This window comes from Diceros bicornis, chromosome 22 (assembly GCF_020826845.1).
Source record: "Diceros bicornis minor isolate mBicDic1 chromosome 22, mDicBic1.mat.cur, whole genome shotgun sequence".
NCBI lineage: Eukaryota > Metazoa > Chordata > Mammalia > Perissodactyla > Rhinocerotidae > Diceros > Diceros bicornis.
The window spans coordinates 29,923,497-29,940,600 of record NC_080761.1 but is presented as its reverse complement, the minus strand read 5'-3'; the positions used below and the strand labels follow the sequence as shown (position 1 = coordinate 29,940,600).

Here is a 17,104-nt window from a genome sequence, read left to right as displayed (position 1 = left end):
AAAATAATAAGCATCTCAAGTGATTCTGATGCAGTTGGTTTTCAGTCCACAGAAAGTGTTTAAAAGAATAAGGTTTCTTCCTAAATGAGCATAGTATCACATATTACAATGTAATTTATGAGACTACTTAGTGTATTATCTCGTTAATGGGAAAACTGGGATTTTCTATCTTTGTGGGTATATGCAGCAGCATTTTACAAAATTAAAATTAAGCCCACTTGGAGAAGTTTAAGACAGACTCTGCAATAAGTAAAGGACTCTGATCATGTTGCCAAACCAAGAGTAATTATGGAGAAGTGCTATGGTGAAAGAGTATTGGTGTTGCTTTCAGAAGAGGTGGATTTGAGACTCAGCTGTGTCATCTTAGGCAAATCTCTTAACCTCCCTGAGTTTCCATTTCTCACCTAAAATTAGTATTATACCTATCTTACTAATCTTGCAAACCTGTATAATGGTCAAAATGACAGAGTGGCAATGTGCTAACAGGAAAGTAAGATCTAATCATTGTTAGAGGAATGATTATTGCTTTTGATTGACACAATTGCCTGAATTAAAGAAACAATATTTATCCTTAGGGGTATTTGTTTCTTGAAATAATCGCAGCATCTTCCTACTAAAAGGAAAACTGTAAAAGAACTTTACAATTTAGACAACATGCAAGGAAAACCTTGAGTGATATGACCAAGGATACAAAATTAATTTAGAGATAAGACTAAGAGTCAAGTCTTCTGATTACTAGCCTAGGTACACTTTCCACCATACTTTATTCAGTTGTCTTTCTCCTTCTTTATTATAATCCCTAGGCCAGGTGATTCTGACACACATCAGAGTTTGAGCACCACTGCTCTACTGTATTAGGTGTTGTAGTGGGGTGGTAATCATTGTTTTTATCTTTTATTGCACTTATTTGATAAACAGCTTTATTGAGGTATTATTCACATATCGTACAATTCGCCAATCTAAGTTGTACAATTCAGTGGTCTTTAGCATAATCACAGAATCGTGCAACAATCACCACAATCAATTTTAGAACGTTTTCATCACCCAAAAAGAAACCGCCTATCTGACAGCAGTTATTCTCCATTCTCCCCTCCCCCCAGCCTCTGGCAACCACTAATCTACTTTCCGTATAGATTTGCCTATTCAAAACCTTTCACATATATGGAATCATACAATATGGGATCTTTTGTGATCGGCTTCTTTCACTTAGCAGAGTTTCAAGATGTACTTATTGTTTTAAAATCATCAAGATAACAACAATAGAGTTTAGAAATAAAGGAAAGGAGAAAATCAATCACCCATAATCCCATTCTAATACAATCAATATCATATTTTCTTTTTTTTCCCTTCTGCAGGTGCATTTTTGTCTGGTTGGAAAACAGGTGGAGGATGCCTCTCGCCTCCAGCCCGCTCTCACCTATCCGCCCCGCCACCCGGCTCCCCAGCCCCAGAGGGCATCCAAAGAGCCCAGGCAGCCGAGGGAGAAGCGGCCCCGCCCACACCCGCCGGCGCCTCGCTTGCGTCACTGCTTCCCGCCGCAGACCCCCTCCCTCCTTCCCGGTCGCGGTTGCTTTGACAGAGCGCGATGGCGGCGGCCGGGTCTGCAGGGATACCGGCGACCGTGTCGGGAAAGCAAGAGTTTTACCAGCTTTTGAAGAACCTGATCAATCCAAGCTGTATGGTGCGGAGGCAGGCAGAGGAAATCTATGAAAATATCCCAGGTCTGTGTAAGACTACATTCCTCTTAGATGCTGTCAGAAATAGAAGAGCGGGTTATGAGGTGAGACAAATGGCTGCCGCACTGCTACGACGGCTTTTGTCCTCTGGGTTTGAGGAAGTCTATCCAAATCTGCCTTCTGATGTTCAGAGGGACGTCAAGATTGAACTGATCCTGGCTGTTAAGTTAGAAAAACATGCTAGCATGAGGAAAAAACTTTGTGATATTTTTGCAGTGCTGGCCAGGAATTTGATAGATGAGGATGGCACTAACCACTGGCCCGAAGGTCTGAAGTTCCTTATTGATTCAATCTACTCTAAAAATGTGGTTCTATGGGAAGTTGCACTTCATGTTTTCTGGCACTTTCCTGGGATTTTTGGGAACCAAGAGCGGCACGATTTGGATATCATCAAACGGTTGTTGGACCAGTGTATTCAAGATCAAGAACATCCAGCAATCAGGACATTATCCGCTAGAGCTGCGGCTGCATTTGTACTTGCTAATGAGAATAATATTGCTCTTTTCAAAGACTTTGCAGACTTGCTTCCTGGAATCTTACAGGCTGTGAATGATTCATGCTACCAGGATGATGATTCAGTACTAGAATCCCTTGTTGAGATTGCAGATACCGTACCTAAATACTTGGGTCCTTATTTAGAAGATACTCTGCAGTTGAGTCTAAAGTTATGTGGAGACTCTAGACTTAGCAATCTGCAACGCCAGCTGGCCCTTGAAGTAATAGTGACCTTGTCTGAAACTGCAACCCCAATGTTGAAAAAGCATACAAATATTATTGCACAGGCAGTTCCTCATATATTAGCAATGATGGTTGATCTGCAAGATGATGAGGACTGGGTAAATGCTGATGAAATGGAAGAAGATGATTTTGACAGCAATGCAGTTGCTGCTGAGAGTGCACTAGACAGACTCGCATGTGGGCTCGGTGGAAAACTTGTTTTACCAATGACTAAAGAGCATATCATGCAGATGCTTCAGAGCCCTGACTGGAAATATCGACATGCTGGATTAACGGCCTTATCTGCCATTGGAGAAGGATGCCATCAGCAAATGGAATCAATTCTAGATGAAACGGTTAACTCTGTTTTGCTCTTTCTTCAGGATCCCCATCCTAGGGTGAGGGCTGCAGCCTGTACTACACTTGGACAGATGGCCACAGATTTTGCACCTAACTTCCAAAAGAAATTCCATGAAACAGTGATTGCAGCTCTGTTGCGTACCATGGAAAATCAAGGTAATCAGCGTGTGCAATCACATGCAGCTTCCGCACTTATTATTTTTATTGAAGACTGCCCCAAATCATTGCTAGTTCTATATTTGGATAGTATGGTGAGAAATCTACATTCCATCTTGGTGATTAAACTTCAAGAGTTGATTCGAAATGGAACTAAGTTGGCCTTGGAACAGCTTGTGACAACCATTGCCTCAGTCGCAGATACAATAGAAGAAAAATTTGTTCCATATTATGATATATTTATGCCCTCACTAAAGCACATCGTTGAGCTTGCTATTCAAAAGGAACTCAAGCTTCTGAAAGGAAAAACTATTGAATGCATTAGCCATGTTGGCCTTGCTGTTGGGAAGGAAAAATTTACGCAGGATGCACCAAATGTGATGCAACTATTGTTGAAGACACAATCAGACTTAAATAATATGGAAGATGATGACCCTCAGACTACTTACATGGTTTCAGCATGGGCCAGAATGTGTAAAATTCTTGGAAATGATTTTCAACAGTACCTTTCCCTGGTTATTGAGCCTCTCATTAAGACTGCTTCAGCTAAACCTGATGTTGCTCTCTTAGACACACAAGACGTGGAGAATATGAGTGATGATGATGGATGGCAATTTGTAAATCTTGGAGACCAGCAAAGTTTTGGAATTAAAACTTCAGGACTTGAAGCAAAAGCAACTGCTTGCCAGATGTTGGTTTACTATGCTAAGGAGTTAAGGGAAGGATTTGTGGAATATACAGAACAAGTTGTAAAGCTGATGGTTCCTTTACTGAAATTTTATTTCCATGACAATGTTCGAGTGGCAGCAGCAGAGTCCATGCCTTTTCTCCTGGAATGTGCAAGAATTCGTGGCCCAGAGTATCTTGCACAGATGTGGCAATTCATATGTGATCCCTTAATCAAGGCTATTGGGACTGAACCTGATACAGATGTACTCTCAGAAATAATGAATTCTTTTGCAAAGTCCATTGAAGTAATGGGAGATGGATGCCTTAATGATGAACACTTGGAAGAACTGGGAGAAATATTGAAAGCAAAACTTGAAGGGCACTTTAAAAACCAAGAATTGAGACAGGTTAAAAGACAGGAAGAAAACTATGACCAACAGGTTGAAATGTCTCTGCAAGATGAGGATGAATGTGATGTTTATATTCTAACCAAAGTATCAGATATTTTGCACTCATTATTTAGTACTTATAAGGAAAAGATTTTACCATGGTTTGAACAGCTGCTTCCATTAATTGTAAATCTAATTTGTTCTAGTAGGCCATGGCCAGACAGACAGTGGGGACTGTGCATATTTGATGATATCATAGAGCACTGCAGTCCAACCTCATTTAAATATGTAGAATATTTTCGGTGGCCAATGCTACTAAATATGCGAGATAACAACCCTGAAGTCAGGCAAGCTGCTGCTTATGGCCTGGGTGTTATGGCACAGTTTGGTGGAGATGATTATCGTTCTTTATGTTCTGAAGCTGTTCCACTGCTGGTAAAAGTTATTAAGTGTGCAAATTCCAAAACCAAAAAGAATGTCATTGCTACAGAGAACTGTATCTCAGCAGTGGGGAAGATTTTGAGGTTTAAGCCTAACTGTGTAAATGTAGATGAAGTTCTTCCACACTGGTTATCATGGCTTCCACTGCATGAAGATAAAGAGGAAGCTATTCAGACTTTGAGTTTTCTCTGTGACTTAATTGAAAGTAACCATCCAGTTGTACTTGGTCCAAATAATTCCAATCTTCCCAAAATAATCAGTATAATTGCAGAAGGAAAAATTAGTGAGACTATTAACTGTGAAGATCCTTGTGCCAAACGCCTAGCTAATGTTGTGCGTCAGGTACAGACTTCTGAAGAATTATGGTTGGAATGCATATGCCAACTTGGTGATGAGCAGCAGGAAGCCTTACAGGAGTTGCTAAATTTTGCTTGAAACACTTTAATATCACTTGAATATCATCTACCATAAAAGTAACTCCAAATAAGTGTTGTGAGTGAATTCTATTATAATTGAGAGAACTGTTCTCTCCCTGCTAAGCAGTTTATATTCCTTCCCCATGTTTCTCCAGGATTAGTCAGTGTTACAGCCTTCTGTTCACCTTGCATGTTTTATCTCTTATACACAGACCTTGATGATAACCTGTGCTTCCGTTGTCTTAGAATGTTTGTCCCCTTTCTAATGTGATGTGAAGTATATAAATCATTGCTGTTTGTCTGAATCACTGATGCTGGACAAGCAATACGCTTGGTGTCAAGATGTCATGCTGCCTATCACAAGATGCTAAGAGCTCACAAAGATAGGATAGGAGAACTTCCAGGACAAACATCTTTGGAATAGTGGGTGAAGAATATAGTGGCAGGCTTATTCGTCCTTGTTAATACTCCTGGTTTTGATGGAAATGGGAAGATGCTGAAATTGGCCAAGAGCTTTGAGATATTGCAGTAGATGTGGGGAGTTTTCTCTATAATGTATATGAACTTTTTCATAATGTCCTCGTGGGAACTAGGTGAGGCATATCCATATTCTAGTTCCCAAGGTGTCCAGCTGAGAGTTATGAGAACTTTAAAATCTTCTAAGCCAGACCAGTCTCTATTTTTTAAGTTATCCAGGACTCTAAGAACCATGTGTACTGAAAAGGGTGTCCTGGTGCATCTAACATTGGTAGCATGTACATACTGTAACAATATTTGACAAATAGTAAGTAATTGATATTTGTGGGAGTCAATCAGTGTTATGTGTTTGAGCAGAATATTACATTGTGTATGTATGCCATTTTCCCCCTGCAAAGCAGTTCAATGAGAAAAGAAGCCCTGATTCAAAATGGGGCCTAAATAGATTTCTATTTTGAAAAAGTTCTTAATAGATTCTATAATAGCACTGAGGAGTATTCTATTGTGAAAATGAAGGGGAAGCAAAATTAATTTTATCTTTAAACATAAAAAAGAAAACAGTTTTGAGACCAGTTGTTTAGCAGTAGATGTGCATTATAAGAAAACAGTCCCATAAATCTAGGGTTAATTATATGAATTAGAATGTTGGTCTTTAATGTTGAGCTTTTGGTAGGGTAGGATAAAAGCATTCTACTCAGCAAATCATTGATCCAAAATTTAAGAACAAATACATCTGTCATTTCCTGTGGCTATTGTGAGTACTGTGTATGTAAAGTATTTAGCAAATATTTAAGACCTAGTAAGTGCTTAATAAATTGTAGCTGTTATTGCTGTTGTTTGTACCTCTACTGTGTTCTTTTTTATGGTTTAGAATTCCTCTTACATTAGAATTTCCCTGATTCACCCTCTACCAGTTCAGATGAGCAGGCCATCTAGGCCATTGTGCACAGAGATATGAAGTTGAGATTTTAGGTATGCAATTCCTGTCCATTCCCTACAATTATTTATTGTTAATGGGGGGGGGAAGGAAAGGACATTAAGTACAGTATGGTCACAATTTTAAGTTTATTTAAGATAAAAAAGTATAGATGAATAAATAGAAAAATCCCCCCACAAAGTATTAATAGAGGTTTTCTCTGGGTGGTGGGATTAAATGGCAATTTTTCTTCTCATTTATCTGTATTTTCTAATTTACCTACAACCAACATATTTCTTGTATAATAAAATATTATAGAAATAGAGTAGAATAGAAATATATTTCTTTGTTTTTAAGTTCCAGGACCTGATCCTACTTACATAATAGCTTACATCTTGGCCTCTCCATGACCTATAGCAGAGGTTCCTTCACTTACCGCTCCTCTTTATCTTAATTAAGAAGCCCTTAATCAACATTTCTAGCAATTCCCTACACTCTTGTACATGAGGAATTGGTAATTCTGCCAGATGACTTAGAATTAGGCACCTAGAGAATTTTGAAGTATGACAGACCTAAAATTGAATTTTGGCAAACTACTTTTTTAACCTAAGCATCAGTTTCTCCATCTGTAAAATGGTCATAATACCTAGCTCATAGGAGATAATGAATATAAAATGCTTAGTGACACGGGGTTCAATAAATGTAAGTTAATATTATCTGAGAGTCATGAAATGGGGTTAGTGGCTAAAAAAAGGGGATATTTGCTGGGGTAGGGTGGGTCCAGATTCTTGGGCTTTGTCAAAGGCAATGAGGGATGTCTAGTCAGACACATTTTTGGTTGTCAATTGCTAAAGTAGAGCTGGTCCCCGCCTTTGTTCCTGTGAGCTGAGTTACATCTATGGGCTCCGAGGAGAGAGAGAACGCTGTAAATGCCTAATAAATTACTAACGTCTGATAAGATGAACCGAGACCTTGAAAACTAGACAATGGATGTGTGTGTGGACTAGGGGAGGGTCAATACCCTAAAACTCAAAAGTGTTTGAGTCCACTCCATAGTCCACTTAACTATTTTACCTAAGGCTGCTATTTAACTTACTGGACCGAAAAAAAAATCTTTGAAGTTTTGAATTTTATCAGTGCTTTAAAGATACACATTAATGAGAAGCAAACAATCTCAAGAGTTAGAATATCCAGACCATTTAGTTATATGCCTTTTACTTTTAAAATACTTGATTTCTAGAATTTTGTTTTTCTGTTATACTAATCCCAAGTTTCAAGCAAGAGCATTCAGTGTAAGTAGAAAAAGTAATATCTGCATCTTTCAAATAGAACATGACAAAATAGTAACATTTACTTTACCCAGCCATTAGTTCCTTCCTCCCCACTTACTTTAAACAATATGTAAATTAGTGTGAATGATAAGTCCACTTTTTAGACATATTCCAAACTAATTTTTAAATATGTAATGAGATTGTAAGTCCATGCTAACAACTATTTAATGGTGTACAGCCTAGATTTGAAATATTTGAAGACTTGAGTCTCAAGGGTGTGTGTGTGTCTGTGGAAGATTAGCCCTGAGCCAACATCTGATGCCAATCCTCCTCTTTTTGCTGAGGAAGACTTGGCCCTGGGCTAAGATCCGCGCCCATCTTCCTCTACTTTTATATGGGACACCGCCACAGCACAGCTTGACAAGCGGTGCATGGGTGTGCGCTGGGGATCCGAACCTGCAAACCTCAGGCCGCAACCGAAGCAGAGCGCCCACACTTACCGGCTACACCACCAGGCCGGCCCCCAAAGGATTTTTTTTTAATGAGGTTCCATTCCTTTCCCTTATTCTAGCAGATCTCCAGAATCGAGAAGGTGGAAATGGGGGGGGGGGTTGTTTTAAAAGAAAACATGCGATTACTTTCCATAATAGGACTTGATGTTAAGAACTGGGGACAGGAGTTTCAGAAATTCGAATTCTACAAATCATCTTCTTTTCTTTTGCATGTGAACATACGTTTCAGTTGGTTAAATCCTTGAACCTCCTCTCTAAACTTTTCAAAATTCTAGTTTTATATTTAAAAAAACAAGCAGTCACAAAGCGGAGGGTGTGCGCAAAGAAAATGTAAATTTAACAAAAGAATAGGATTTACACTTTTGTGCCTTCTTACTATTCATTTGCCATTAACGAAGGTTATCTAGCAAGCTCCTTCAGGATTAACTTTAGTTTTTAGGACTAGTAAGCGTACCGCAAAAGAAATACCTTATTACGGCACTCACTTTTGAAAGCCCTTCGGCCTCCCTCTCTGGAGCTGCTAGTCAAGCTGCGCAGGCGCCTTGCTTCCCTCTCCACTCCACCCCTTAAAGTCGTCCACAAGCTGATGACATCATTCGTCCGCGCAACCTACCAGCCCTCGGATCCTGTAGCTGAGCCGAAGTCCTTGCTTTCGTGTAGCTGGGCGAGACGCGACGGGGGCGGGTTTTTCTAGTACGCATGCGCACTGCGGAGACCGACGGTGCCTCTTTCTTTGCTTCTTTCCACAGCTCGCCCCAGGCTGGGGGGGGCGGGGGGGTGGTGCCTGAGTGCCCACCCCCTTCTCTCCCTGCCCCTCCCCTTTTCCCCCTCCCCCCCCGCCCAGCGGGGCTTCTAACTGACAGTTGTCGCCGGGCCGCGTCCGCGCGCCGCCTCCTCCTGCCCGGGTTCCCCGCAGGTAGAGAGGGGCGGGAGGGGGTGTGAGGGAGAGGAGGAGGAGCCCAAGCCGCCGCGGCCCAGCGCTGCGGCCCCCTCCCGGGAGGCGAGAGAAGAAACCCCCGCTTCGTCCTCGCCCCCTCCCAGCCCCCCAGCCGGCCCGGGAGGGGGTGGGGCGCCGAGGCCGCGGCGGCCAGGCCGGGCCTGGCCGGTGAAGAGCGGGCGGGCGGGGCGCGGAGGGGTGAGGCAGGCGAGAGACGCGCGCGCGCCGCCGCCGGGGGGAGGGGAGAGGAGGGCACCTAGGCTCTCCTCTTCTCTCCCCCCTCCCCCGCGCGCCATGTAACTCCGCCCCGCCGGCGGCGAGCTCGAGACCCCCGCGCGTACCGAGCCGAGCCGGCGGCTGAGGAGAGCGAGGCCTGATGCGGCTGGGGCTGCGCGGCACGACCGAGCCCTGAGGAAGCGGCCCGCGCGTCCCCCGGCGCCTCGAGCGGCCGCTCCACACTGCCCAACCTGGGCCTGCCGGAGGCATGAGCGTGCCCGAGACGCCGGGGGAGATGGAGCCGGCCGGGGAGGAGGAGCGGCAGCCACCGGCGGCCGAGGAAGAGGACGACGAGGAGGAGGTGGCAGCGGCAGCCCCGGCCTCAGGGCCGGCCCGAGGGAGGAGTGCCTCCTCGCAGGAGGACGCGGACGACCGGGAGGAGGCGGAGGAGGCGATGGTGGTCGGAGGCGGCGGCTGCAGGGAGCAGGAGCTGACCTACGAGCTGCAGCAGGGCTACCGCATCCTGGGCGAGTTCCTGCAGGAGAAGCACCGGGGCCTCACCGCCCCTTTCCTGCAGCCCTTGGGGGGCGTTGCCATCGGGGAGGAGGAGGAGGAGGAGGAGGCCGAGGGGCCGCGCAGCGGGAGCCGGGGCAGTCGCGCCCTCCCGCAGCAGCCCGGGCACTGCATGTGTCTGCTGAAGATGGAGGAGAAGTTCGCCAGCGGCCAGTACGGGGGCATCACCGAGTTCGTGGCGGACTTCAGGCTGATGCTGGAGACGTGCTACCGCCTGCATGGAGTGGACCATTGGATCTCCAAACAGGGCCAGAAGCTGGAGATGATGCTGGAGCAGAAGTTGGCGCTTCTCTCTCGGTAAGTGAGCCCCGTCCGGGTTAGGACTGACGGACTGACACAAACACACCCTCGCACGTGTCCGAGGAGGGGTTGGGCCAGGGGCCGGGGGGCGTCGCTGATAGGTGCTGAGTTGGTACTGGAGAACCCCGGGAGGAGGAGCAGCGCTGGGCGGGGGCCTGCAGGGGTGTGGTGGGTGTGGGCTGAATGAACCGAGCGCCCAGATGCAAAGAAGCTGAGAAGGAAGCCGAGTCCTGAGTGCCGAAGAGCAGGTAAAGTTTGTTCTGTAAAGTGAAATTGGTGCCCGCAGCAGAATTAAAGGGGAGGAAAGAGGAAAAGTTTTAGTGGGATGCAAGTTGGACCTGCAACTTTCAGACACTTTTAGCATGAATTTTTAAAAGTTTTCAGGATGAAATATTGTTAGAAAAATAATTTTGGCTCATGTAAGGAGGTGGTTGTTTCAAACTATTAAAAAATGTATCGTTTTACTACCCATGTCAGCCATCGGAGATTTATATAGAGTGTCATTAAATGGTTAACGAATACTCTGGCGTACTCCTAATCTTTTCTCTCCGCTTCTCTGAGCAGACTGACTTTTTGCAACAAAATTTTAATGCGTTTAGACATTTGTTTTTATTCTACCAGAAATCTTAAGCAATTCAGATAGCATGTGCTCTTGGTGTACATAACTTATATATCCAGAGTCAATTATTTTTCTTTGGTGAGAGAAACAGTGTAACACAGAAAGCTACTAAAATAGACACGTTAATTTATAATCATTATATAATTGATACAAACCAATTAATTTCTCAAATGGAAATTCTTCAGGAATAGAAAAATAATTGAATGTTGTTGGAAATGGTAGTTGAAGTGGAATATTAATTTGACTCTTTACTAGCTGAAGTGAACTTGAACAAGTTGGTATACCTTTTTCGCTTCAGTTTCCTTATCTGTAAAATGGAGATGATAATAGTGCCTACCTCATTAGGTTGCTGTAGGATTAAATGAGTTATTAAATGTAAAGTCAACAATGTCCATCCCATAGTGAGTCCAATATAAGTTTTAACCATTATAATATTGGTAGTAGTGGTTGAATAAAATGAATATTTTCCTCATAGCTGAAACTGGGCATTGTACTAGTGCTTTTATGGACTAGCTCCTGAAAAATTGTGTTAATTTTTTGGTAATTTAAAAATAATCTAATCTATCACTGGCTTCTCATATACTGTTTTCAGGATTACTTGAAAACAACAGTTAACATAGTGCTTGACTCATTAGGGGAGCTCTGTTTAAACTAAGGAACCTCTTTTTGAATCCTTTCATGAAGTAGAATTATTTGGTAATAGAATAGTTATTCATAAATTTGCTTTGTAAATTACTTTTAATATTTTATTCAGTGACATATTTGCGTAGTGTGTTTGTTACCCTTGTCTCCACAATGCTTTATAGTTATGACTCACATGAAAAACAGTCCATTCACATGTCATTATTTTTAAGTAGTAAAATATTCTCCAAATTGATGTCACAAAATTTTAGACCTGGAAGGAGCCATAGAGTTCATCTAGTCCAAACCTCCAGTTTTTACAGATGTGGAAACAATTTAGAATGAGGCAAGAGAATGGCTGCATGATAGTGCTAAGAAGTAGCATGTAGGTTTGAGTTAATTATAGATGCTTTCAAAAGCATGGTGTGTATAATAAATATTTCTTGAGTCCTACAAAAGATCAGGGAGACTATTTCTCTTTTAAATTTCTAAATGCTTAGAATCATTCTCAGTGGCTAATTATCAGAATACTGTATACCCATATGATCTGATCACATCTATACTTAGAAATTAAACTTAAAACGTTCTATTGTTTATAAACATAATAATGTATTTCTGACATTCTTAGTCCAAGAGAGATAGAATTCTTGCATTTTAGTAGCAAAAAGTAATATGATGGTCTCAAACAGATAATTAAAGTTTTGAATCCCTCACATTTTTTGTATTTGGTGTATGTAAACATTTTGTAAATAATAGGTTTGCCAGACCACACTTGTAGATACTAGGAAATCATTTCTTTTTCTGTACTAGCCTAAAATCTGAGTCATCACTAAATGCTTTGAGTGGGCACAACTTTGAGAAAAGCATAGGTTATAACAGTTTGGTATGCAATTTTGATATATAGATGTTCCGGAACAATATTCTATAGACTGTCCACATGAATATGATTTTCTGCAAATAGATGTCTCAGATACCTTATTTGTAAATAAGTAGTATGTGGTATTTTAGTAATAAAAAACACTTAGATACTATCATTTATTTTCTTTTGTCTTCTCATTTATATTTGTAAGATATTGAATTAACTCTTATTTTCAAATTTACTATAAGGAGAACTTTACAGCTGTTCCATATACTACTGAGCCTTTTAGTGAGCAAGAAACGAGGTACATTAGATAGGATGCCACATTATCATTATAGAGCAGTCAAATGGCATTAGTAGCTTGGACACATTGTATAACTTCAATCCCAGTTTCTTCATCTGTACTATGAGAGTGGTAGGCTAGATTAGTTGATTGTACGAATATGTGAGTATCTGCCAGAGGTTGACATTCAGGTCCCTGAGATCAAAAATATAAGTTCGCTGCCCTTAAGTGGTTTATACATAGAGTAGGGAAACAGAAACTTAAAAAGATAGTGATTCTGTAATGGACATATAAAGAAGGTACAAGGAGAACTTAAGACGAAAGAGACCTAAATCTGAAGGGAAGGAAGTAAGCATGAGGATGGCAAGTGAGAGGAGGAAAGGAGAAGGGGGAAAGAGACTAATTAAAAGCTATCATAGAGACATTTATCCTTGAACCAATTCTTGAAGGAGTTGGAGATTGCTGCTGGATTTTTTTGGAGAGTTTGAGGGGGGTATTCCAGAATGCTGAACTACAGTGAATGCAAGGCATGAAATAGCATGATGTTTCTGGGAACTACTGTGCTTCTGTATGGTCTGTACTACAATATGGTCTCCGGAGTAGTGTCTGCACCCCAGGAAATTTGCAGGATGATTGATTGGGGTGAGGGAAGAAAATATTACAACTTCAATATATTCTATTTATATTTTATCTTTTTAAGATTTCTATTTTTGGTTTGCTTTTTGTGGTGTTTATAATAGCACTACATGTATATAATCTATAAATAATTTATAAGGATAATTTTATTATAAATAAATACATATTAGTAATATATAACAATATGATTTGTAATGGAACTAGGACTAAGACTTGGACAACGTGTCTATTCTCAAAAAAGTTGTATTTTAGAAGGGCTTTCGTTTATTTGAGACAACTAAGAGCAACAGCAATTAGCATTAGAAATAGGGAGAAAATCATCTACTAAGTAGAAAGGAATAGAAAATACTTAATAGTTAGGAAGTTAGGCACAGAGCTTTAGAAACTGTCAAATATTAATAATAATTTTTGCCCCTTCCAAATTTTAAATGATGATATTTTTGAAAGCTTTTAAGTTTTAACATATTTTTGAAGGCTTTAAGAATATTGCTGTGTAGCCAGAAAGTAGCTTTTCCTAGTTTTAAAAGGTGGTAGTTACAGAAGAGGCATGACCAGTGACCCCAACAGAGCTAAACTTAAAATTTTAATTTTGGCCATTTAAAATAATATTTTGGTGAAATAAGCTTGAATATAATATATCCTTGTTAAAATTAGTCTTGATTTCTGAATTAAGTCGCTGTTAAAAAATACTGCAAGTAATGAGCTAAAAAAAAAAAAAGCCTATCTTAAAATAAACCTAAAGGTTATTTAGTTTTGTAATTGCTTTTTAGTTGGCAGAATATTTTTCTTGGAGATGAGAGTACAAAAGCATCATCATGTAGCCTCAAAAATTTAAAAATAGAGGTTTCCAAGTACAATTAGTAATGAAATACAAATGAATTTTGTGAACCGATTTTATTCCCCTCCTAAGTTAAATTTTAATTTTGTTGACTTGCTTTTGTCAATTAAGATCAAAACCCCAAAACTGAGAATTTTAAGATACTTCTTTCTCCCTAGTAGTCTAACTCCCCCACCCCCACTGGATTCTGTAATTTTATCTTTTTCATGTAAATCGTTAAAAATTGGAGACCTTTGGTAATAGAATCTAGATTTGCCTCTTGTTCAGAACTATAGAATGTTAGAGCTTGATACTCCATGTGGTTCTATTTATTATAGTTGCCGTTTAAAAGAAGTTGTATTATTCAGAGAAGGTTCAGAAAATGTTTAAGTGCAATGATGAAAGGATGAAGGATTTCAATTAATAAGACATTTATTGAGCACCTGCTTTGTTCTATGACTGGGGGAACAGTTCCTGCCCTCAAGAGGTTTAAAAGATGGTACATATACAGTTATACTAAAAGATAAAATATGTTAAAACTGTTATTCTCAAATTTGTTCCATTGTCAGAATACCTGGACGTCATGGTACTATTTGCAGAACACCTTGAAATATTAATATATTATATTTAGTTGTATCATATGAATTTTTGCTAGAGGGTCCAAAAGGCTTAAAATAAATTATGGGAGGAAATCATTAATTGAAGAGATTCTATCTAGTACCTTAGTTTTTTCCCCCTACCAACTGGGAGAACATAATCACATTCAGATTTTTTGATGGTACATCTTGGTTCAGCTCATGAAATAACCATGTTCCAAGGGCGCATACTTTGAGGACTACTGTGATGAGTTTTATTGTAGAGTGTTAGGGGAGTGCGGAGGAGGGATAACTACTTGGGGGGAGGGAGCTGGGATTGAAAAATACTTTTATTAGATTTTAGTCTAGAGGTCATAGTTTTGGAGAGTGGGTAGAATACTGATAGGTGAAGTTGAGGAGTTCATTAAACAGTTATTTGACCTATTCTATGATAGGTAGTATGTAAAGCCCTGTAGATACAAATGATAAACATGACATTATCCCTTACTTCAAGGTAGTAGGTAACCAGAAATGAACAATTAAAGGTATGGAGGCAGGAGAGTACAGAGTATTCCAGAGGAATAGTTAGAGTGTAGATGATGAGGGCCTGTAGTGGCAGATAAGTCTAGAAAGATAGGTAGGGGCCAATTACGGCGAACCTGGAATGCTTGCTAAGGAATTTAGAATGTAGGTAGTGTAGATCCATCACAAGTTTTAACTAAGGGAGTAACATGATTTTACTAGTGTTTTGAGGTTTGAAGGCTGAAATAAAAGAAGACAGAATGAAGAAAGGATACCAATTAAAAGGCTGTTGAGTTAATTCCATCAAGAGATAATAAGCAGTAGGAATAAAAAGGCAAATGAGGATACAAAAGAGGTAAATTAAGCAGGTTAAAGTCGTAAAATGGCAAGCTCTTGGATGTGAGGTGTGAAGGAGAGGATGATGTCCCAAATGAATTTGAGCCCATGTGATGGTGAAGCTGAGGGAAGAGGAGGCATTCATTTGAAGATACATATGCAGCTGAGAGTTATTAGAAGGCCTGCATATGGAGCTCAGCAGAGTGACTAGGGCTAGATTAGAGACATTTAATTAGGAATTAACCTGCGGAAGGATGGTGGTTGATGAAATGGGAGTGAATGAGATTGCCCAGGACAGAGTAGTAAATATACAAGGGGACCAAAGACAGAACTTTGTGTGAGGATTGACTGTCTTCAATCTGGAAAGATGAAAGATTAGAAGAATGATTAAAATGTGTATAATACATATTAAAAGTTGAAATGCTTAATTGAGAAGAGGCAGTTAATGAGGCTGAAAAGAATTTATTCTGGAATAAGTAAAAGGTGTTATTAGGAATAAAGTAAACTTACTGACTTTATTATTTTAGGAAGTTTTGTTCCATTTGAGAACGATTTAGATTTAATACAATAAAAATGCTGTAATAGATTCTGACGTGTTTTACTGTATTTGTGCCCTTGTATTTATTTTTATTTCTAAGAAAAAAGCTAGAGCAGGGGGAAAAAAAGCATGTTTTTGGAGAGAAGATTGAGTCCCTTTCATGTTGTATTTTAGCTTTCAAATCATCTCCAAGTTATCACCATAAAATTAGAGGTGCCCAGAAACAATAATAGCCATTTTCATTTCCAAGGAACTTGCATAATAGTATGAATCTTTAAACTACATGTTAAATTACTTGAAGTTCTTCTTCTCCTTTATTTTTTTAATTGGGAAAGACTAATAATAAACCCCAATGGTAGTATTATCTATCACCAAGCCCTTTGTTATATCATCTTCCACCTGAGACCTGTGAATGTTCCAGAATTAATCATGCTTAAAAGTCAGGATATTAAGTATATACACTTTGAAAAAAGACTTAGGAAAGCCAACAAAACGTTAATAGTGGTTATTGCTAAATAGAAAGATCCTGGGTATTTTTCGTTTTCTTCTTTTAACTTTTCTCTATGTCCTAGATGTTCTACAATAAGTGTATTACTTTTATGGTTAAAAAGAAGATTTTATTTAAAGGAAATTAGTATTTACAACTTTGAATAAACTATACTGTAGGTAAAAAATTAAATTAAAAATATGTATCACCAAAATTGTAAGACAGTACGCTCATGTTAAATGTTGTAACTGGATAGTGGAACTGTGGGTGATTTTTGATTTTCCCTCCCACTCTGATTTTGTCTACAATGACCATGTGTTACTGCTGTTATTTTTTTAATACCATTCAAAGTATAAAATCTTCAGATTTTGTAGGTGCAGTTTTAAGGACTTGGAATGGCTACTGCTAGGAACTCACCCCAAACTTGCATATTTAAAGCTTTTGAGTACAGACATCTGAAAGTACCTTCAGATAACTCTTCTGATAGCTTCTTTTATATCTCTTTAAGTGTTAGTATGTCTAGGAATTCAGGCTTGTTCATTTCTGTGTAAGCATTCCACTACAAGATAAGAAAGGTGAGAATGCATCTTTTACATTTAAGGTAAAACTACTTGACTACAAACCTCTTGCTATACTTTGTAAGTACTTTGCTAATACTGCTCTTCTGTGAGAGTTTAAGCCTTCTATTATTAGAATCGGTGAAAAAAACATTGCCAAGATATAAT

The 17,104-nt window shown here is 39.9% G+C and overlaps 2 protein-coding genes across 5 annotated transcripts in view; both read left to right on the top strand.

The window, feature by feature from the left end:
• Nucleotides 1-1,576: 1,576 nt before the first annotated feature.
• On the top strand, nt 1,577-6,192 carry RANBP6 (RAN binding protein 6). Its single transcript, XM_058565769.1, has one exon. It carries the CDS (start codon nt 1,586-1,588, stop codon nt 4,901-4,903), a length of 3,318 nt encoding a protein of 1,105 aa, XP_058421752.1. The 5' UTR covers nt 1,577-1,585; the 3' UTR covers nt 4,904-6,192.
• A 3,216-nt stretch (nt 6,193-9,408) lies between these two features.
• Nucleotides 9,409-17,104, top strand: part of KIAA2026 (KIAA2026 ortholog) — an 87,676-nt gene continuing 79,980 nt past the window's right edge. For 3 of the 4 annotated variants that reach the window (XM_058565768.1, XM_058565766.1, XM_058565765.1), the window contains exon 1: nt 9,410-10,083. In XM_058565768.1, the coding sequence (XP_058421751.1) occupies nt 9,482-10,083 (602 nt within the window). In that variant the 5' untranslated portion in view covers nt 9,410-9,481. Of the gene's footprint in view, nt 10,084-17,104 lie in introns of all 4 variants that reach the window. The other variant, XM_058565767.1, reaches the window with a different exon arrangement.

Excerpts from the sequence above, each read along its gene's own strand:
- RANBP6 (XM_058565769.1), top strand. The coding sequence starts at position 1,586 with ATGGCGGCGGCCGGGTCTGCAGGGATACCGGCGACCGTGTCGGGAAAG.